Source organism: Oncorhynchus gorbuscha, linkage group LG08 (genome assembly GCF_021184085.1).
Source record: "Oncorhynchus gorbuscha isolate QuinsamMale2020 ecotype Even-year linkage group LG08, OgorEven_v1.0, whole genome shotgun sequence".
Taxonomy (NCBI): domain Eukaryota; kingdom Metazoa; phylum Chordata; class Actinopteri; order Salmoniformes; family Salmonidae; genus Oncorhynchus; species Oncorhynchus gorbuscha.
Genome location: NC_060180.1, coordinates 75,985,347 through 76,010,326, shown reverse-complemented (window position 1 = coordinate 76,010,326; position 24,980 = coordinate 75,985,347). Strand labels below are relative to the sequence as shown.

Below are 24,980 nucleotides of genomic sequence, written 5' to 3'. Positions count from 1 at the left end.
TACAATGAAAATGCATTAAGTCAAAACATTTTTATTGGCTTAATTTTGGACTTAACTCCTTAATTCTTTCTTTTTCCTTTTTTCTCCAGAACAAAGATACGATTTCCCCGTTCACAAAGACTCTGAAGTTGGACCGGAGTAAGTTGTTGGGGGTTAAGGAAGGAAAACCACCCAAGTCTTCCATGAAACGCAAACTGTCCTTGGCCATGAGCCCCCCTCGCAACGAGGAGAGACACTCCGACACAGGTAACGACCCACGAGCTACTCACCTGGCTGCTAAGCAACTGTGTGTGAGAAGACGATGGGGTATCTTTATTATCTTTATTATTTTCCATACATATCCTCTTGTCTTCATGAATAGTGTGTATATATAATTAAGCATTAAGGCCAGAGGGGTGTGGTATATGGCCAATATACCACGGCTAGGGGCTGTTCTCATGCATGACGCAACGCGGCTACAGTCCTTAGTTGTGGTATATTGGCCATATACCACATTCCCATACAGGTTATCCTATATGCATGTTATCCTATGTACAGATAGTATATACAGGTTATAATTAATTTAGATGTGTACAGGTAGTATATACAGGTTATACTACACTGCATTTGGGAAAGTATTCAGACCCCTTGACTTTTCCACATTTTGTTACGTTACATCCTTATTCTAAAATTAATTAAATACTTTTGTTCACTCATCAATCTAAACACAATACCCCTTAATGACATGACATCACAATACCCCTTAATGACATCACAATACCCCTTAATGACATCACAATACCCCGTAATGACATCACAATACCCCGTAATGACATCACAATACCCCGTAATGACATCACAATACCCCGTAATGACATCACAATACCCCGTAATGACATCACAATACCCCTTAGTGACAAACATATCACATTTGCATAAGTATTCAGACACTTTACTCAGTACTTTGTTGAAGCACCTTTGTCAGCGATTACAGCCTTGAGTCTTCTTGGGTATGACGCTACAAGGTTGGTACACCTGTATTTGGGGAAGTTACTCTCCGTGCTCCTCTGCAGATCCTCTCAAGCTCTGGCTTGTTGGAGAGATGTTAAATTCGGCGTCGGTGTTCCTAAAAAAATAATAATAATAATTTAAATCCGACACTGATCAAATCTCAGGTGTACTGAGCGCAAACTTGAACATTTTGAAAAAATCTGCTCAACTTACAACGCAGTGAACACTGTTGGTATGAAGTGGCCAAGTAGACTACCTTGGCTATTTGATCATAATGTTGACCTACCAGAGTGGCCTACCATTTTTTTAAACAATTGAGAACATGCATCCCATAATATGTTAACATGGAAATGGCTGTTCTATCATTAATATACAATGTGCTCAATATAGGCCTACATTCCATGAGACTTTTGAAGAAGAAAAAACACGCCGGGCTTCACATTAACCTGTTTATCCACTTGTCCTTCAGACAAGGAGGTGGCTGAATGTGTTTGATGCAGGAAACCACTTTCTAAAATACAGTATTGTTCCTGGTATTACAGGGAATCAGACAAATGATGCTACTTTCTGCCTATTGGTTACTTGGCTTATTTTAATTATTCTACTTGGCTTATTTAAATTATGCTACTTTCTGCCTATTGGCTACTTGGCTTATTTAAATTATGCTACTTGGCTTATTTAAATGATGCTACTTGGCTAATTCAAATTATGCTGCTTTCTGCCTATTGGCTACTTGGTTTATTCAAATTATTCTACTTTCTGCCTATTGGCTACTTGGTTTATTCAAATTATGCTACTTTCTGCCTATTGGTTACTTGGTTTATTCAAATTATGCTACTTTCTGCCTATTGGCTACTTGGTTTATTCAAATTATGCTACTTTCTGCCTATTGGCTACTTGGTTTATTCAAGCCTGTCTCAAAATACAACACCGCTCCTTTTTAGACAAACAAAAAAATACTCTACCTGTCTTTTCAAAGGTGTCGAGACATGCACATGTTTTTTTTTTAGGAACCAATTATTCTCGCTGACTACAAATGAATAACTGGAGTATCCTAACTAGCAAAGGATATGAACAATATATGCACGCTTGACTACGTGCATCTCTTGCTTTGATCTCAAAACAAGCTAAATTTTAAAGTCTCCCATTTTGCCATTTCAAGGCTATAGTCAGCGATATCCATGTCAGAGGCCTGTACCGTCTGTGAGCCAAAACGCAGCGAGAAAATGTTTTTAAAAAATATTTAAAAAATCACAATCAAGTCTACATGAAAATGGCAAAAAAAATAAACACATTTGAAGGTTTTTTACATTTATTTTTTTACGGTCAAGTCAAAGTCCATATCTAATTCCAATTGAGATGCTGTGGCAGGACTTGAAACGAGCAGTTGATGCTTTAAAACCCACATGTCGCTGAGTTAAAGCAGTTCTGTATGGAAGAGTGGGCCAAAATTCCTCCACAACGACTTAAGAGACTGATCAACAACTACAGGAAGTGGTTGGAGTCCTTGCAGCTAAAGGTGGACTGATCGACTACAGGAAGTGGTTGGTTGGAGTCCTTGCAGCTGAAGGTGGACTGATCAACTACAGGAAGTGTTTGGTTGGAGTCATTGCAGCTAAAGGTGGACTGATCAACAACTACAGGAAGTGGTTGGTTGGAGTCCTTGCAGCTAAAGGTGGACTGATCAACTACAGGAAGTGGTTGGTTGGAGTCCTTGCAGCTAAAGGTGAACTGATCAACAACTACAGGAAGTGGTTGGTTGGAGTCCTTGCAGCTAAAGGTGGACTGATCAACAACTACAGGAAGTGGTTGGTTGGAGTCCTTGCAGCTAAAGGTGGACTGATCAACAACTACAGGAAGTGGTTGGTTGGAGTCCTTGCAGCTAAAGGTGGACTGATCAACTACAGGAAGTGTTTGGTTGGAGTCCTTGCAGCTAAAGGTGGCACAACCAGTTACTGAATATAAAGGGGGCAATAACGTTTTCACACCGGGGGAATTGGGTGTTGCAACACTTTGTTTATGCAATAAGTATGTCATTGTTGTGTTATTTGTTCACTCAGGTTCCCTTTATCGTATATTAAGTTTTGGTTGAAAATCTGACAACATTCTGTATCAAAAAGATGCAAAAGTAGAGAACTAGAAATACCTTTTCACGGGACTGAAGGAGCTACCGAATGTCTTCTTTGGACATTTTACAAGCGAATTTGAACGAGAGACATTGTGCAAATGAACACACTTTTTTTTGCCTCATGTTTGTCTGAAGGAAGAACCGTAATGGAGAGGGGAGGGGAGGGGAGGAATGCAAGGAAATCAAAATGGTTGCAGCTATACAAACAACTCATCCAATGGGCTTTTGACTTCTCAAACCTGGCAGAAAGCGAACACCAGTATGACCCCTCACCCCTGCATCACCTTCATTAATTCAGCCACTTTAGGGAGAAGAACTGTGTGATGCTTGCCTTGGTTTATTTTTTTGTTGTGGTCAGCAAATGCACATGTACATGCGGACTAGTGAAAGCAAAATAGACTTTGTCTTCAAGACATGTCACTTGCCTGTTCGGGCCAGCCACCTTCGACCAAATAGTTTATTTACGTAGTCCAGAGTGAATAAGAGACTAGTGCTGAGTACCAGGCCATTAGGACCCTGCAGCCGTTAGTGCTGAGTACCAGGCCATTAGACCCTGCAGCCGTTAGTGCTGAGTACCAGGTCATTAGGACCCTGCAGCCGTTAGTGCTGAGTACCAGGCCATTAGGACCCTGCAGCCGTTAGTGCTGAGTACCAGGCCATTAGGACCCTGCAGCCGTTACTGCTGAGTACCAGGCCATTAGGACCCTGAGGTCGTTAGTGCTGAGTACCAGGCCATTAGGACCCTGCAGCCGTTAGTGCTGAGTACCAGGCCATTAGGACCCTGCAGCCGTTACTGCTGAGTACCAGGCCATTAGGACCCTGAGGTCGTTAGTGCTGAGTACCAGGCCATTAGGACCCGGCGGCCGTTAGTGCTGAGTACCAGGCCATTAGGACCCGGCGGCCGTTTGTGCTGAGTACCAGGCCATTAGGACCCGGCGGCCGTTAGTGCTGAGTACCAGGCCATTAGGAGGTACCAGGCCATTAGGACCCGGCGGCCGTTAGTGCTGAGTACCAGGCCATTAGGACCCTGCGGCCGTTAGTGCTGAGTACCAGGCCATTAGGACCCTGCGGCCGTTAGTGCTGAGTACCAGGCCATTAGGACCCTGCAGCCGTTAGTGCTGAGTACCAGGCCATTAGGACCCTGCAGCCGTTTGTGCTGAGTACCAGGCCATTAGGACCCTGCAGCCGTTAGTGCTGAGTACCAGGCCATTAGGACCCGGAGGTCGTTACTGCTGAGTACCAGGCCATTAGGACCCTGCAGCCGTTTGTGCTGAGTACCAGGTCATTAGGACCCGGAGGTCGTTACTGCTGAGTACCAGGCCATTAGGACCCTGCAGCCGTTAGTGCTGAGTACCAGGCCATTAGGACCCTGCAGCCGTTTGTGCTGAGTACCAGGTCAATTGGATCCAGGGGTCGTTAGTGCTGAGTACCAGGTCATTAGAACCCGGAGGTCGTTACTGCTGAGTACCAGGCCATTAGGACCCGGCGGCCGTTAGTGCCAAGTACCGGGCCATTAGGACCCGGCGGCCGTTAGTGCCGAGTACCGGGTCATTAGGACCCGGCGGCCGTTAGTGCCGAGTACCGGGTCATTAGGACCCGGCGGCGTTAGTGCCGAGTACCAGGCCATTAGGACCCGGCGGCCGTTAGTGCCGAGTACCAGGCCATTAGGACCCGGCGGCCGTTACTGCCGAGTACCAGGTCATTAGGACCAGGCGGGCGTTAGTGCCGAGTACCAGGTCATTAGGACCAGGCGGGCGTTAGTGCTCAATTAGTTAGTGCATAATTAGTCTAGCCTATTGTAGACTATTATTATGTTGGATGGACTGGTTACCACCTCCATGCTAAGCTCTCTACTTTCTCAAATCAATAGCCCATAGTCGCGTCATGCAGCCCATATGGGGCGGCAGCGTAGCCTAGTGGTTAAAGCGTTGGACTACTAACCGAAAGGTTGCAAGTTCGAATCCCCGAGCTGACAAGGTACAAAATCTGTCGTTCCTGTTCCTAAGTCCGTCATTGTAAATAAGAATTTGTTCTGAACTGACTTGCCTAGTTAAATAAAGGTTAAACGATAAAATTAAATTTCTATGGTTTGTATCGTTCACAACTAAATTGGCCAGGACCTGTTTCAGGTGATCACAACGCTCAACATCACTCGCTCCAGAATGATATCTTTTCTATTTCATTTAGCGAAATTCAAAAATATATTCTTCTTATTGTAAAATCATATCAAATAAATGCTTGGGTCTTAAATGCTTATATCTATAGTCAGATAACATACAGTATCTAGTCTGATAACATACAGTATCTAGTCTGATAACATACAGTATCTAGTCTGATAACTTACAGTATCTAGTCTAACATACAGTATCTAGTCTGATAGCATACAGTATCTAGTCTGATAGCATACAGTATCTAGTCTGATAACATACAGTGTCTAGTCTGATAACATACAGTATCTAGTCTGATAGCATACAGTATCTAGTCTGATAACATACAGTATCTAGTCTGATAACATACAGTATCTAGTCTGATAACATACAGTATCTAGTCTGATAACATACAGTATCTAGTCTGATAGCATACAGTATCTAGTCTGATAACATACAGTATCTAGTCTGATAACATACAGTATCTAGTCTGATAACATACAGTATCTAGTCTAACATACAGTATCTAGTCTAACATACAGTATCTAGTCTGATAACATACAGTATCTAGTCAGATAACATACAGTATCTAGTCTGATAACATACAGTATCTAGTCTGATAACATACAGTATCTAGTCTGATAACATACAGTATCTAGTCTGATAACATACAGTATCTAGTCTGATAACATACAGTATCTAGTCTGATAACATACAGTATCTAGTCTGATAACATACAGTATCTAGTAACATGTATCTATAACATACAGTATCTAGTCTAACATACAGTATCTAGTCTAACATACAGTATCTAGTCTAACATACAGTATCTAGTCTGATAACATACAGTATCTAGTCTAACATACAGTATCTAGTCTGATAACATACAGTATCTGATAACATACAGTATCTAGTCAGATAACATACAGTATCTAGTCTAACATACAGTATCTAGTCTGATAACATACAGTATCTGATAACATACAGTAACATACAGTATCTAGTCTGATAACATACAGTATCTAGTCTAGCATACAGTATCTAGTCTGATAACATACAGTATCTAGTCAGATAACATACAGTAACATACAGTATCTAGTCTGATAACATACAGTATCTAGTCTAACATACAGTATCTAGTCTAACATACAGTATCTAGTCTAGCATACAGTATCTAGCCAGATAACATACAGTATCTAGTCTGATAACATACAGTATCTAGTCTGATAACATACAGTATCTAGTCTAACATACAGTATCTAGTCTAACATACAGTATCTAGTCTAGCATACAGTATCTAGTCTGATAACATACAGTTTATAGCCAGATAACATACAGTATCTAGTCTGATAAATGAACAGGTCTACAGTCTATAGCCAGATAACATACAGTATCTAGTCTGATAGCATACAGTATCTAGTCTGATAACATACAGTATCTAGTCTGATAACATACAGTATCTAGTCTGATAACATACAGTATCTAGTCTGATAACATACAGTATCTAGTCTGATAACATACAGTATCTAGTCTGATAACATACAGTATCTAGTCTGATAACATACAGTATCTAGTCTGATAACATACAGTATCTAGTCTAACATACAGTATCTAGTCTAACATACAGTATCTAGTCTAACATACATTATCTAGTCTAACATACAGTATCTAGTCTGATAACATACAGTATCTAGTCTAACATACAGTATCTAGTCTAACATACAGTATCTAGTCTGATAACATACAGTCTATAGTCTGATAACATACAGTCTATAGTCTGATAACATACAGTCTATAGTCTGATAACATACAGTATCTAGTCTGATAGCATACAGTATCTAGTCTGATAGCATACAGTATCTAGTCTGATAGCATACAGTATCTAGTCTAACATGCAGTATCTAGTCTAACATGCAGTATCTAGTCTAACATGCAGTATCTAGTCTAACATACAGTATCTAGTCTAACATACAGTATCTAGTCTAACATACAGTATCTAGTCTAACATACAGTATCTAGTCTAACATACAGTATCTAGTCTAACATACAGTATCAGATAACATAGTATCTAGTCTGATAACATACAGTATCTAGTCTGATAACATACAGTATCTAGTCTGATAACATACAGTATCTAGTCTGATAACATACAGTATCTAGTGATAACATACAGTATCTAGTCTAACATACAGTATCTAGTCTAACATACAGTATCTACATACAGTATCTAGTCTGATAACATACAGTATCTAGTCTGATAACATACAGTATCTAGTCTAACATACAGTATCTAGTCTAACATACAGTATCTAACATACTAGCATACAGTATCTAGTCTAACATACAGTATCTAGTCAGATAACATACAGTATCTAGTCAGATAACATACAGTATCTAGTCAGATAACATACAGTATCTAGTCTGATAACATACAGTATCTAGTCTGATAGCATACAGTATCTAGTCTGATAGCATACAGTATCTAGTCTGATAGCATACAGTATCTAGTCTGAACATACAGTATCTAGTCTAAACAGTATCTAGTCTAACATACAGTATCTAGTCTAACATACAGTATCTAGTCTAACATACAGTATCTAGTCTAACATACAGTATCTAGTCTAACATACAGTATCTAGTCTGATAGCATACAGTATCTAGTCTGATAGCATACAGTATCTAGTCTGATAGCATACTAGTCTGATAGCATACAGTATCTAGTCTGATAGCATACAGTATCTAGTCTGATAGCATACAGTATCTAGTCTGATAGCATACAGTATCTAGTCTGATAGCATACAGTATCTAGTCTGATAGCATACAGTATCTAGTCTGATAGCATACAGTATCTAGTCTGATAGCATACAGTATCTAGCATACAGTATCTAGTCTAGCATACAGTATCTAGTCTGATAGCATACAGTATCTAGTCTGATAGCATACAGTATCTAGTCTGATAACATACAGTATCTAGTCTGATAACATACAGTATCTAGTCTGATAACATACAGTATCTAGTCTGATAACATACAGTATCTAGTCTGATAACATACAGTATCTAGTCTGATAACATACAGTATCTAGTCTAACATACAGTATCTAGTCTAACATACAGTATCTAGTCTAAACATACAGTATCTAGTCTGATAACATACAGTATCTAGTCTACATACAGTATCTAGTTCTACATACAGTATCTAGTCTAACATACAGTATCTAGTCTAACATACAGTATCTAGTCTGATAACATACAGTATCTAGTCTAACATACAGTATCTAGTCTGATAACATACAGTATCTAGTCTGATAACATACAGTATCTAGTCTGATAGCATCAGTATCTAGTCTGATAGCATACAGTATCTAGTCTGATAGCATACAGTATCTAGTCTGATAGCATACAGTATCTAGTCTGATAGCATACAGTATCTAGTCTGATAGCATACAGTATCTAGTCTGATAACATACAGTATCTAGTCTGATAACATACAGTATCTAGTCTGATAACATACAGTATCTAGTCTGATAACATACAGTATCTAGTCTGATAACATACAGTATCTAGTCTGATAGCATACAGTATCTAGTCTGATAACATACAGTATCTAGTCTGATAGCATACAGTATCTAGTCTGATAGCATACAGTATCTAGTCTGATAGCATACAGTATCTAGTCTGATAGCATACAGTATCTAGTCTGATAGCATACAGTATCTAGTCTGATAGCATACAGTATCTAGTCTGATAGCATACAGTATCTAGTCTGATAGCATACAGTATCTAGTCTGATAGTATCATAACATACAGTATCTAGTCTGATAACATACAGTATCTAGTCTGATAAATGAACATACAGTCTATAGCCAGATAACATACAGTATCTAGTCTGATAGCATACAGTATCTAGTCTGATAGCATACAGTATCTAGTCTGATAGCATACAGTATCTAGTCTGATAACATACAGTATCTAGTCTGATAACATACAGTATCTAGTCTGATAACATACAGTATCTAGTCTGATAACATACAGTATCTAGTCTGATAACATACAGTATCTAGTCTGATAACATACAGTATCTAGTCTGATAACATACAGTATCTAGTCTGATAACATACAGTATCTAGTCTGATAGCATACAGTATCTAGTCTGATAGCATACAGTATCTAGTCTGATAGCATACAGTATCTAGTCTGATAGCATACAGTATCTAGTCTGATAGCATACAGTATCTAGTCTGATAGCATACAGTATCTAGTCTGATAGCATACAGTATCTAGTCTGATAGCATACAGTATCTAGTCTGATAGCATACAGTATCTAGTCTGATAGCATACAGTATCTAGTCTAACATACAGTATCTAGTCTGATAACATACAGTATCTAGTCTGATAAATGAACAGGTCTACAGTCTATAGCCAGATAACATACAGTATCTAGTCTGATAACATACAGTATCTAGTCTGATAGCATACAGTATCTAGTCTGATAGCATACAGTATCTAGTCTGATAACATACAGTATCTAGTCTGATAGCATACAGTATCTAGTCTGATAACATACAGTATCTAGTCTGATAACATACAGTATCTAGTCTGATAACATACAGTATCTAGTCTGATAACATACAGTATCTAGTCTGATAACATACAGTATCTAGTCTGATAACATACAGTATCTAGTCTGATAGCATACAGTATCTAGTCTGATAGCATACAGTATCTAGTCTGATAGCATACAGTATCTAGTCTGATAGCATACAGTATCTAGTCTGATAGCATACAGTATCTAGTCTGATAGCATACAGTATCTAGTCTGATAGCATACAGTATCTAGTCTGATAGCATACAGTATCTAGTCTAACATACAGTATCTAGTCTAACATACAGTATCTAGTCTGATAACATACAGTATCTAGTCTGATAAATGAACAGGTCTACAGTCTATAGCCAGATAACATACAGTATCTAGTCTGATAACATACAGTATCTAGTCTAACATACAGTATCTAGTCTAACATACAGTATCTAGTCTGATAACATACAGTATCTAGTCTGATAACATACAGTATCTAGTCTAATAACATACAGTATCTAGTCTGATAACATACAGTATCTAGTCTGATAACATACAGTATCTAGTCTGATAACATACAGTATCTAGTCTAACATACAGTATCTAGTCTAACATACAGTATCTAGTCTGATAGCATACAGTATCTAGTCTAACATACAGTATCTAGTCTGATAACATACAGTATCTAGTCTGATAACATACAGTATCTAGTCTAACATACAGTATCTAGTCTGATAACATACAGTCTATAGTCTGATAACATACAGTATCTAGTCTGATAACATACAGTATCTAGTCTGATAACATACAGTATCTAGTCTAACATACAGTATCTAGTCTGATAACATACAGTATCTAGTCTGATAACATACAGTATCTAGTCTGATAACATACAGTATCTAGTCTAACATACAGTATCTAGTCTAACATACAGTATCTAGTCTAACATACAGTATCTAGTCTAACATACAGTATCTAGTCTAACATACAGTATCTAGTCTAACATACAGTATCTAGTCTGATAACATACAGTATCTAGTCTGATAACATACAGTATCTAGTCTGATAACATACAGTATCTAGTCTGATAGCATACAGTATCTAGTCTGATAGCATACAGTATCTAGTCTGATAACATACAGTATCTAGTCTAGCATACAGTATCTAGTCTAACATACAGTATCTAGTCTAACATACAGTATCTAGTCTAACATACAGTATCTAGTCTAACATACAGTATCTAGTCTAACATACAGTATCTAGTCTAACATACAGTATCTAGTCTGATAACATACAGTATCTAGTCTGATAACATACAGTATCTAGTCTGATAACATACAGTATCTAGTCTGATAACATACAGTATCTAGTCTAACATACAGTATCTAGTCTAACATACAGTATCTAGTCTAACATACAGTATCTAGTCTAACATACAGTATCTAGTCTAACATACAGTATCTAGTCTAACATACAGTATCTAGTCTAACATACAGTATCTAGTCTAACATACAGTCTATAGTCTGATAACATACAGTCTATAGTCTGATAACATACAGTCTATAGTCTGATAACATACAGTCTATAGTCTGATAACATACAGTATCTAGTCTGATAACATACAGTATCTAGTCTGATAGCATACAGTATCTAGTCTGATAACATACAGTATCTAGTCTGATAGCATACAGTATCTAGTCTAACATACAGTATCTAGTCTAACATACAGTATCTAGTCTAACATACAGTATCTAGTCTAACATACAGTATCTAGTCTGATAACATACAGTATCTAGTCTGATAACATACAGTATCTAGTCTGATAACATACAGTATCTAGTCTGATAACATACAGTATCTAGTCTGATAACATACAGTATCTAGTCTAACATACAGTATCTAGTCTAACATACAGTATCTAGTCTGATAAATGAACAGGTCTACAGTCTATAGCCAGATAACATACAGTATCTAGTCTGATAACATACAGTATCTAGTCTGATAACATACAGTATCTAGTCTAACAACATACAGTATCTAGTCTAACATACAGTATCTAGTCTAACATACAGTATCTAGTCTAACATACAGTATCTAGTCTAACATACAGTATCTAGTCTAACATACAGTATCTAGTCTAACATACAGTATCTAGTCTAACATACAGTATCTAGTCTAATAACATACAGTATCTAGTCTAATAACATACAGTATCTAGTCTAATAACATACAGTATCTAGTCTGATAACATACAGTATCTAGTCTGATAACATACAGTATCTAGTCTAACATACAGTATCTAGTCTAACATACAGTATCTAGTCTGATAGCATACAGTATCTAGTCTAACATACAGTATCTAGTCTAACATACAGTATCTAGTCTGATAACATACAGTATCTAGTCTGATAGCATACAGTATCTAGTCTGATAGCATACAGTATCTAGTCTGATAGCATACAGTATCTAGTCTGATAGCATACAGTATCTAGTCTGATAGCATACAGTATCTAGTCTGATAACATACAGTATCTAGTCTAACATACAGTATCTAGTCTAACATACAGTATCTAGTCTAACATACAGTATCTAGTCTAACATACAGTATCTAGTCTAACATACAGTATCTAGTCTAACATACAGTATCTAGTCTGATAACATACAGTATCTAGTCTGATAACATACAGTATCTAGTCTGATAACATACAGTATCTAGTCTAACATACAGTATCTAGTCCTCTCCTCCCTCTCTGCATCCCTTGACTCTCTATGTCCCCTATCCTCCAGGCCGGCTCGGTCCTCCCCTCCCGCTCCGTGGCTCGATGACTCATTGCGAGCTCACAGAACAGGGCTCCGGGCAGCCGAGCGGAAATGGAGGAAAACTCGCCTCCCTGCGGACCTGGCATCCTTTCACTCCCTCCTCTCTACATTTTCCTCCTCTGTCTCTGCTGCTAAAGCCACTTTCTACCACGCTAAATTCCAAGCATCTGCCTCTAACCCTAGGAAGCTCTTTGCCACCTTCTCCTCCCTCCTGAATCCTCCGCCCCCCCCCCCCTCCTCCTCTCTGCAGATGACTTCGTCAACCATTTTGAAAAGAAGGTCGACGACATCCGATCCTCGTTTGCTAAGTCAAACGACACCGCTGGTTCTGCTCACACTGCCCCACCCTGTGCTCTGACCTCTTTCTCCCCTCTCTCTCCAGATGAAATCTCGCGTCTTGTGACGGCCGGCCGCCCAACAACCTGCCCGCTTGACCCTATCCCCTCCTCTTCTCCAGACCATTTCCGGAGACCTTCTCCCTTACCTCACCTCGCTCATCAACTCATCCCTGACCGTTGGCTACGTCCCTTCCGTCTTCAAGAGAGCGAGAGTTGCACCCCTTCTGAAAAAACCTACACTCGATCCCTCCGATGTCAACAATTACAGACCAGTATCCCTTCTTTCTTTTCTCTCAAAAACTCTTGAACGTGCCGTCCTTGGCCAGCTCTCCCGCTATCTCTCTCTGAATGACCTTCTTGATCCAAATCAGTCAGGTTTCAAGACTAGTCATTCAACTGAGACTGCTCTCCTCTGTATCACGGAGGCGCTCCGCACTGCTAAAGCTAACTCTCTCTCCTCTGCTCTCATCCTTCTAGATCTATCGGCTGCCTTCGATACTGTGAACCATCAGATCCTCCTCTCCACCCTCTCCGAGTTGGGCATCTCGGCGCGGCCCACGCTATCTAGTTGCGTCCTACCTGACAGGTCGCTCCTACCAGGTGGCGTGGCGAGAATCTGTCTCCTCACCACGCGCTCTCACCACTGGTGTCCCCAGGGCTCTGTTCTTGGCCCTCTCCTATTCTCGCTATACACCAAGTCACTTGGCTCTGTCATAACCTCACATGGTCTCTCTTATCATTGCTATGCAGACGACACACAATTAATCTTCTCCTTTCCCCCTTCTGATGACCAGGTGGCGAATCGCATCTCTGCATGTCTGGCAGACATATCAGTGTGGATGACGGATCACCACCTCAAGCTGAACCTCGGCAAGACGGAGCTGCTCTTCCTCCCGGGAAGGACTGCCCGTTCCATGATCTCGCCATCACGGTCGACAACTCCATTGTGTCCTCCTCCCAGAGCGCCAAGAACCTTGGCGTGATCCTGGACAACACCCTGTCGTTCTCAACTAACATCAAGGCGGTGGCCCGTTCCTGTAGGTTCATGCTCTACAACATCCGCAGAGTACGACCCTGCCTCACACAGGAAGCGGCGCAGGTCCTAATCCAGGCACTTGTCATCTCCCGTCTGGATTACTGCAACTCGCTGTTGGCTGGGCTCCCTGCCTGTGCCATTAAACCCTTCAACTCATCCAGAACGCCGCAGCCCGTCTGGTGTTCAACCTTCCCAAGTTCTCTCACGTCACCCCGCTCCTCCGTTCTCTCCACTGGCTTCCAGTTGAAGCTCGCATCCGCTACAAGACCATGGTGCTTGCCTACGGAGCTGTGAGGGGAACGGCACCTCAGTACCTCCAGGCTCTGATCAGGCCCTACACCCAAACAAGGGCACTGCGTTCATCCACCTCTGGCCTGCTCGCCTCCCTACCACTGAGGAAGTACAGCTCCCGCTCAGCCCAGTCAAAACTGTTCGCTGCCCTGGCCCCCCAATGGTGGAACAAACTCCCTCACGACGCCAGGACAGCGGAGTCAATCACCACCTTCCGGAGACACCTGAAACCCCACCTCTTTAAGGAATACCTAGGATAGGTTAAGTAATCCCTCTCACCCCACCCCCTAAGTTTTAGATGCACTATTGTTAAGTGACTGTCCCACTGGATGTCATAAGGTGAATGCACCAATTTGTAAGTCGCTCTGGATAAGAGCGTCTGCTAAATGACTTAAATGTAAATGTAAATGATAACATACAGTATCTAGTCTAACATACAGTATCTAGTCTGATAGCATACAGTATCTAGTCTAGCATACAGTATCTAGTCTAACATACAGTATCTAGTCTAACATACAGTATCTAGTCTAGCATACAGTATCTAGTCTAACATACAGTATCTAGTCTAACATACAGTATCTAGTCTAACATACAGTATCTAGTCTAACATAGTATCTAGTCTAACATACAGTATCTAGTCTAACATACAGTATCTAGTCAGATAACATACAGTATCTAGTCAGATAACATACAGTATCTAGTCTGATAACATACAGTATCTAGTCTGATAGCATACAGTATCTAGTCTGATAGCATACAGTATCTAGTCTGATAGCATACAGTATCTAGTCTGATAGCATACAGTATCTAGTCTGATAGCATACAGTATCTAGTCTGATAGCATACAGTATTTAGTCTGATAACATACAGTATCTAGTCTAACATACAGTATCTAGTCTAACATACAGTATCTAGTCTGATAACATACAGTATCTAGTCTGATAACATACAGTATCTAGTCTGATAACATACAGTATCTAGTCTGATAGCATACAGTATCTAGTCTGATAGCATACAGTATCTAGTCTAGCATACAGTATCTAGTCTAGCATACAGTATCTAGTCTGATAACATACAGTATCTAGTCTGATAACATACAGTATCTAGTCTAACATACAGTATCTAGTCTAACATACAGTATCTAGTCTAACATACAGTATCTAGTCTGATAACATACAGTATCTAGTCTGATAACATACAGTATCTAGTCTAACATACAGTATCTAGTCTAACATACAGTATCTAGTCTAACATACAGTATCTAGTCTAATAACATACAGTATCTAGTCTAACATACAGTATCTAGTCTAATAACATACAGTATCTAGTCTAATAACATACAGTATCTAGTCTGATAACATACAGTATCTAGTCTGATAACATACAGTATCTAGTCTGATAACATACAGTATCTAGTCTGATAACATACAGTATCTAGTCTGATAACATACAGTATCTAGTCTGATAACATACAGTATCTAGTCTGATAACATACAGTATCTAGTCTGATAACATACAGTATCTAGTCTGATAGCATACAGTATCTAGTCTGATAGCATACAGTATCTAGTCTGATAGCATACAGTATCTAGTCTGATAGCATACAGTATCTAGTCTGATAGCATACAGTATCTAGTCTGATAGCATACAGTATCTAGTCTGATAGCATACAGTATCTAGTCTGATAGCATACAGTATCTAGTCTAACATACAGTATCTAGTCTAACATACAGTATCTAGTCTAACATACAGTATCTAGTCTAACATACAGTATCTAGTCTAACATACAGTATCTAGTCTGATAACATACAGTATCTAGTCTGATAACATACAGTATCTAGTCTAGCATACAGTATCTAGTCTAGCATACAGTATCTAGTCTGATAGCATACAGTATCTAGTCTAGCATACAGTATCTAGTCTAGCATACAGTATCTAGTCGTCTAGCATACAGTATCTAGTCAGATAACATACAGTATCTAGGATAACATACAGTATCTAGTCGTCTAGCATACAGTATCTAGTCAGATAACATACAGTATCTAGTCGTCTAGCATACAGTATCTAGTCAGATAACATACAGTATCTAGTCAGATAACATACAGTATCTAGTCAGATAACATACAGTATCTAGTCAGATAACATACAGTATCTAGTCAGATAACATACAGTATCTAGTCTAACATACAGTATCTAGTCTAACATACAGTATCTAGTCTAACATACAGTATCTAGTCTAACATACAGTATCTAGTCTAACATACAGTATCTAGTCTAGCATACAGTATCTAGTCTAGCATACAGTATCTAGTCAGATAACATACAGTATCTAGTCAGATAACATACAGTATCTAGTCTGATAGCATACAGTATCTAGTCTGATAAATGAACAGTCTATAGTCAGATAACATACAGTATCTAGTCTAACATACAGTATCTAGTCTAACATACAGTATCTAGTCTAACATACAGTATCTAGTCTAACATACAGTATCTAGTCTAGCATACAGTATCTAGTCTAGCATACAGTATCTAGTCAGATAACATACAGTATCTAGTCAGATAACATACAGTATCTAGTCTAGCATACAGTATCTAGTCTGATAGCATACAGTATCTAGTCTAACATACAGTATCTAGTCTGATAAATGAACAGTCTATAGTCAGATAACATACAGTATCTAGTCTAACATACAGTATCTAGTCTGATAGCATACAGTATCTAGTCTGATAACATACAGTATCTAGTCTGATAACATACAGTATCTAGTCTAACATACAGTATCTAGCCAGATAACATACAGTATCTAGTCTGATAGCATACAGTATCTAGTCTAACATACAGTATCTAGTCTGATAACATACAGTATCTAGTCTGATAACATACAGTATCTAGTCTGATAACATACAGTATCTAGTCTAACATACAGTCTATAGTCTGATAACATACAGTCTATAGTCTGATAACATACAGTCTATAGTCTGATAACATACAGTATCTAGTCTAACATACAGTATCTAGTCTAACATACAGTCTATAGTCTGATAACATACAGTCTATAGTCTGATAACATACAGTCTATAGTCTGATAACATACAGTATCTAGTCTAACATACAGTATCTAGTCTAACATACAGTATCTAGTCTAACATACAGTATCTAGTCTGATAACATACAGTATCTAGTCTGATAACATACAGTATCTAGTCTAACATACAGTATCTAGTCTAACATACAGTCTATAGTCTGATAACATACAGTATCTAGTCTGATAACATACAGTATCTAGTCTGATAACATACAGTATCTAGTCTGATAACATACAGTATCTAGTCTGATAACATACAGTATCTAGTCTGATAGCATACAGTATCTAGTCTGATAGCATACAGTATCTAGTCTGATAACATACAGTATCTAGTCTGATAACATACAGTATCTAGTCTGATAACATACAGTATCTAGTCTGATAACATACAGTATCTAGTCTAACATACAGTATCTAGTCTAACATACAGTATCTAGTCTAACATACAGTATCTAGTCTAACATACAGTATCTAGTCTGATAACATACAGTATCTAGTCTGATAACATACAGTATCTAGTCTGATAACATACAGTATCTAGTCTGATAACATACAGTATCTAGTCTGATAACATACAGTATCTAGTCTGATAAATGAACAGGTCTACAGTCTATAGCCAGATAACATACAGTATCTAGTCTGATAACATACAGTATCTAGTCTGATAACATACAGTATCTAGTCTAACATACAGTATCTAGTCTAACATACAGTATCTAGTCTAACATACAGTATCTAGTCTGATAACATACAGTATCTAGTCTGATAACATACAGTATCTAGTCTGATAACATACAGTATCTAGTCTGATAACATACAGTATCTAGTCTGATAACATACAGTATCTAGTCTGATAGCATACAGTATCTAGTCTGATAGCATACAGTATCTAGTCTGATAGCATACAGTATCTAGTCTGATAGCATACAGTATCTAGTCTGATAGCATACAGTATCTAGTCTGATAGCATACAGTATCTAGTCTGATAGCATACAGTATCTAGTCTAACATACAGTATCTAGTCTAACATACAGTATCTAGTCTAACATACAGTATCTAGTCTAACATACAGTATCTAGTCTAACATACAGTATCTAGTCTAACATACAGTATCTAGTCTAACATACAGTATCTAGTCTAACATACAGTATCTAGTCTAACATACAGTATCTAGTCTAACATACAGTATCTAGTCTAACATACAGTATCTAGTCTGATAACATACAGTATCTAGTCTAACATACAGTATCTAGTCTAGCATACAGTATCTAGTCTGATAGCATACAGTATCTAGTCTAGCATACAGTATCTAGTCTAGCATACAGTATCTAGTCTAGCATACAGTATCTAGTCGTCTAGCATACAGTATCTAGTCAGATAACATACAGTATCTAGTCTAACATACAGTATCTAGTCGTCTAGCATACAGTATCTAGTCAGATAACATACAGTATCTAGTCAGATAACATACAGTATCTAGTCAGATAACATACAGTATCTAGTCAGATAACATACAGTATCTAGTCAGATAACATACAGTATCTAGTCAGATAACATACAGTATCTAGTCTAACATACAGTATCTAGTCTAGCATACAGTATCTAGTCTAGCATACAGTATCTAGTCTAGCATACAGTATCTAGTCTAACATACAGTATCTAGTCAGATAACATACAGTATCTAGTCTGATAGCATACAGTATCTAGTCTGATAAATGAACAGTCTATAGTCAGATAACATACAGTATCTAGTCTAACATACAGTATCTAGTCTAACATACAGTATCTAGTCTAACATACAGTATCTAGTCTAACATACAGTATCTAGTCTAGCATACAGTATCTAGTCTAGCATACAGTATCTAGTCAGATAACATACAGTATCTAGTCAGATAACATACAGTATCTAGTCAGATAACATACAGTATCTAGTCTAGCATACAGTATCTAGTCTGATAGCATACAGTATCTAGTCTAACATACAGTATCTAGTCTGATAAATGAACAGTCTATAGTCAGATAACATACAGTATCTAGTCTAACATACAGTATCTAGTCTGATAGCATACAGTATCTAGTCTGATAACATACAGTATCTAGTCTGATAACATACAGTATCTAGTCTAACATACAGTATCTAGCCAGATAACATACAGTATCTAGTCTGATAGCATACAGTATCTAGTCTAACATACAGTATCTAGTCTGATAACATACAGTATCTAGTCTGATAACATACAGTATCTAGTCTAACATACAGTCTATAGTCTGATAACATACAGTCTATAGTCTGATAACATACAGTCTATAGTCTGATAACATACAGTCTATAGTCTAACATACAGTATCTAGTCTAACATACAGTATCTAGTCTAACATACAGTATCTAGTCTAACATACAGTATCTAGTCTAACATACAGTATCTAGTCTAACATACAGTATCTAGTCTAACATACAGTATCTAGTCTGATAACATACAGTATCTAGTCTGATAACATACAGTATCTAGTCTGATAACATACAGTATCTAGTCTGATAACATACAGTATCTAGTCTGATAACATACAGTATCTAGTCTGATAGCATACAGTATCTAGTCTGATAGCATACAGTATCTAGTCTGATAGCATACAGTATCTAGTCTGATAACATACAGTATCTAGTCTGATAACATACAGTATCTAGTCTGATAACATACAGTATCTAGTCTAACATACAGTATCTAGTCTAACATACAGTATCTAGTCTAACATACAGTATCTAGTCTAACATACAGTATCTAGTCTAACATACAGTATCTAGTCTGATAACATACAGTATCTAGTCTGATAACATACAGTATCTAGTCTGATAAATGAACAGGTCTACAGTCTATAGCCAGATAACATACAGTATCTAGTCTGATAACATACAGTATCTAGTCTGATAACATACAGTATCTAGTCTGATAACATACAGTATCTAGTCTAACATACAGTATCTAGTCTGATAACATACAGTATCTAGTCTGATAACATACAGTATCTAGTCTGATAACATACAGTATCTAGTCTGATAACATACAGTATCTAGTCTAACATACAGTATCTAGTCTAACATACAGTATCTAGTCTAACATACAGTATCTAGTCTAACATACAGTATCTAGTCTAACATACAGTATCTAGTCTAACATACAGTATCTAGTCTAACATACAGTATCTAGTCTAACATACAGTATCTAGTCTAACATACAGTATCTAGTCAGATAACATACAGTATCTAGTCAGATAACATACAGTATCTAGTCTAACATACAGTATCTAGTCTAGCATACAGTATCTAGTCTAGCATACAGTATCTAGTCTAGCATACAGTATCTAGTCAGATAACATACAGTATCTAGTCTGATAACATACAGTATCTAGTCTGATAACATACAGTATCTAGTCTGATAAATGAACAGGTCTACAGTCTATAGCCAGATAACATACAGTATCTAGTCTGATAACATACAGTATCTAGTCTGATAACATACAGTATCTAGTCTGATAACATACAGTATCTAGTCTAACATACAGTATCTAGTCTAACATACAGTATCTAGTCTAACATACAGTATCTAGTCTGATAACATACAGTATCTAGTCTGATAACATACAGTATCTAGTCTGATAACATACAGTATCTAGTCTGATAACATACAGTATCTAGTCTGATAACATACAGTATCTAGTCTGATAACATACAGTATCTAGTCTGATAACATACAGTATCTAGTCTGATAACATACAGTATCTAGTCTGATAGCATACAGTATCTAGTCTGATAGCATACAGTATCTAGTCTGATAGCATACAGTATCTAGTCTGATAGCATACAGTATCTAGTCTGATAGCATACAGTATCTAGTCTGATAGCATACAGTATCTAGTCTAGCATACAGTATCTAGTCTAACATACAGTATCTAGTCTAACATACAGTATCTAGTCTAACATACAGTATCTAGTCTAACATACAGTATCTAGTCTAACATACAGTATCTAGTCTAACATACAGTATCTAGTCTAACATACAGTATCTAGTCTAACATACAGTATCTAGTCTAACATACAGTATCTAGTCTGATAGCATACAGTATCTAGTCTGATAGCATACAGTATCTAGTCTAGCATACAGTATCTAGTCTAGCATACAGTATCTAGTCTAGCATACAGTATCTAGTCTAGCATACAGTATCTAGTCGTCTAGCATACAGTATCTAGTCAGATAACATACAGTATCTAGTCTAACATACAGTATCTAGTCGTCTAGCATACAGTATCTAGTCAGATAACATACAGTATCTAGTCAGATAACATACAGTATCTAGTCAGATAACATACAGTATCTAGTCAGATAACATACAGTATCTAGTCAGATAACATACAGTATCTAGTCAGATAACATACAGTATCTAGTCAGATAACATACAGTATCTAGTCTAACATACAGTATCTAGTCTAGCATACAGTATCTAGTCTAGCATACAGTATCTAGTCTAGCATACAGTATCTAGTCTAGCATACAGTATCTAGTCAGATAACATACAGTATCTAGTCAGATAACATACAGTATCTAGTCTGATAGCATACAGTATCTAGTCTGATAAATGAACAGTCTATAGTCAGATAACATACAGTATCTAGTCTAACATACAGTATCTAGTCTAACATACAGTATCTAGTCTAACATACAGTATCTAGTCTAACATACAGTATCTAGTCTAGCATACAGTATCTAGTCTAGCATACAGTATCTAGTCAGATAACATACAGTATCTAGTCAGATAACATACAGTATCTAGTCAGATAACATAAAGTATCTAGTCTAGCATACAGTATCTAGTCTGATAGCATACAGTATCTAGTCTAACATACAGTATCTAGTCTGATAAATGAACAGTCTATAGTCAGATAACATACAGTATCTAGTCTAACATACAGTATCTAGTCTGATAGCATACAGTATCTAGTCTGATAACATACAGTATCTAGTCTGATAACATACAGTATCTAGTCTAACATACAGTATCTAGCCAGATAACATACAGTATCTAGTCTGATAGCATACAGTATCTAGTCTAACATACAGTATCTAGTCTGATAACATACAGTATCTAGTCTGATAACATACAGTATCTAGTCTAACATACAGTATCTAGTCTGATAACATACAGTCTATAGTCTGATAACATACAGTCTATAGTCTGATAACATACAGTCTATAGTCTAACATACAGTATCTAGTCTAACATACAGTATCTAGTCTAACATACAGTATCTAGTCTAACATACAGTATCTAGTCTAACATACAGTATCTAGTCTAACATACAGTATCTAGTCTAACATACAGTATCTAGTCTAACATACAGTATCTAGTCTGATAACATACAGTATCTAGTCTAACATACAGTATCTAGTCTGATAACATACAGTATCTAGTCTGATAACATACAGTATCTAGTCTGATAACATACAGTATCTAGTCTGATAGCATACAGTATCTAGTCTGATAGCATACAGTATCTAGTCTGATAGCATACAGTATCTAGTCTGATAGCATACAGTATCTAGTCTGATAACATACAGTATCTAGTCTGATAACATACAGTATCTAGTCTAACATACAGTATCTAGTCTAACATACAGTATCTAGTCTAACATACAGTATCTAGTCTAACATACAGTATCTAGTCTAACATACAGTATCTAGTCTAACATACAGTATCTAGTCTAACATACAGTATCTAGTCTGATAACATACAGTATCTAGTCTGATAACATACAGTATCTAGTCTGATAAATGAACAGGTCTACAGTCTATAGCCAGATAACATACAGTATCTAGTCTGATAACATACAGTATCTAGTCTGATAACATACAGTATCTAGTCTGATAACATACAGTATCTAGTCTAACATACAGTATCTAGTCTGATAACATACAGTATCTAGTCTGATAACATACAGTATCTAGTCTGATAACATACAGTATCTAGTCTGATAACATACAGTATCTAGTCTGATAACATACAGTATCTAGTCTGATAACATACAGTATCTAGTCTAACATACAGTATCTAGTCTAACATACAGTATCTAGTCTAACATACAGTATCTAGTCTAACATACAGTATCTAGTCTAACATACAGTATCTAGTCTAACATACAGTATCTAGTCTAACATACAGTATCTAGTCTGATAACATACAGTATCTAGTCTAACATACAGTATCTAGTCTAACATACAGTATCTAGTCTAACATACAGTATCTAGTCTAATAACATACAGTATCTAGTCTAATAACATACAGTATCTAGTCTGATAACATACAGTATCTAGTCTAACATACAGTATCTAGTCTAACATACAGTATCTAGTCTGATAGCATACAGTATCTAGTCTAACATACAGTATCTAGTCTGATAGCATACAGTATCTAGTCTAACATACAGTATCTAGTCTAACATACAGTATCTAGTCTGATAGCATACAGTATCTAGTCTGATAGCATACAGTATCTAGTCTGATAGCATACAGTATCTAGTCTGATAACATACAGTATCTAGTCTGATAACATACAGTATCTAGTCTGATAACATACAGTATCTAGTCTAACATACAGTATCTAGTCTGATAACATACAGTATCTAGTCTGATAACATACAGTATCTAGTCTAACATACAGTATCTAGTCTAACATACAGTATCTAGTCTAACATACAGTATCTAGTCTGATAACATACAGTATCTAGTCTGATAACATACAGTATCTAGTCTAACATACAGTATCTAGTCTAACATACAGTATCTAGTCTAACATACAGTATCTAGTCTGATAGCATACAGTATCTAGTCTGATAGCATACAGTATCTAGTCTGATAGCATACAGTATCTAGTCTAACATACAGTATCTAGTCTAACATACAGTATCTAGTCTAACATACAGTATCTAGTCTAACATACAGTATCTAGTCTAACATACAGTATCTAGTCTAACATACAGTATCTAGTCTGATAACATACAGTATCTAGTCTGATAACATACAGTATCTAGTCTGATAACATACAGTATCTAGTCTAACATACAGTATCTAGCCAGATAACATACAGTATCTAGTCTAGCATACAGTATCTAGCCAGATAACATACAGTATCTAGCCAGATAACATACAGTATCTAGCCAGATAACATACAGTATCTAGTCAGATAACATACAGTATCTAGTCTGATAACATACAGTATCTAGTCTGATAACATACAGTATCTAGTCAGATAACATACAGTATCTAGTCAGATAACATACAGTATCTAGTCAGATAACATACAGTATCTAGTCAGATAACATACAGTATCTAGTCTGATAACATACAGTATCTAGTCTGATAACATACAGTATCTAGTCTGATAACATACAGTATCTAGTCTGAACATACAGTATCTAGTCTGATAGCATACAGTATCTAGTCTAACATACAGTATCTAGTCTAACATACAGTATCTAGTCTAACATACAGTATCTAGTCTAGCATACAGTAT

General features: G+C 37.3%; 1 protein-coding gene across 1 annotated transcript in view; it reads left to right on the top strand.

Annotated features, from left to right (window-relative positions):
• Positions 1-24,980, top strand: part of LOC124042190 (ankyrin repeat domain-containing protein 12-like) — a 90,327-nt gene that overhangs the window by 28,196 nt on the left and 37,151 nt on the right. Inside the window, 1 exon segment of the mRNA XM_046360594.1 lies at positions 90-246. Coding sequence (XP_046216550.1) covers positions 90-246 — 157 coding nt within the window.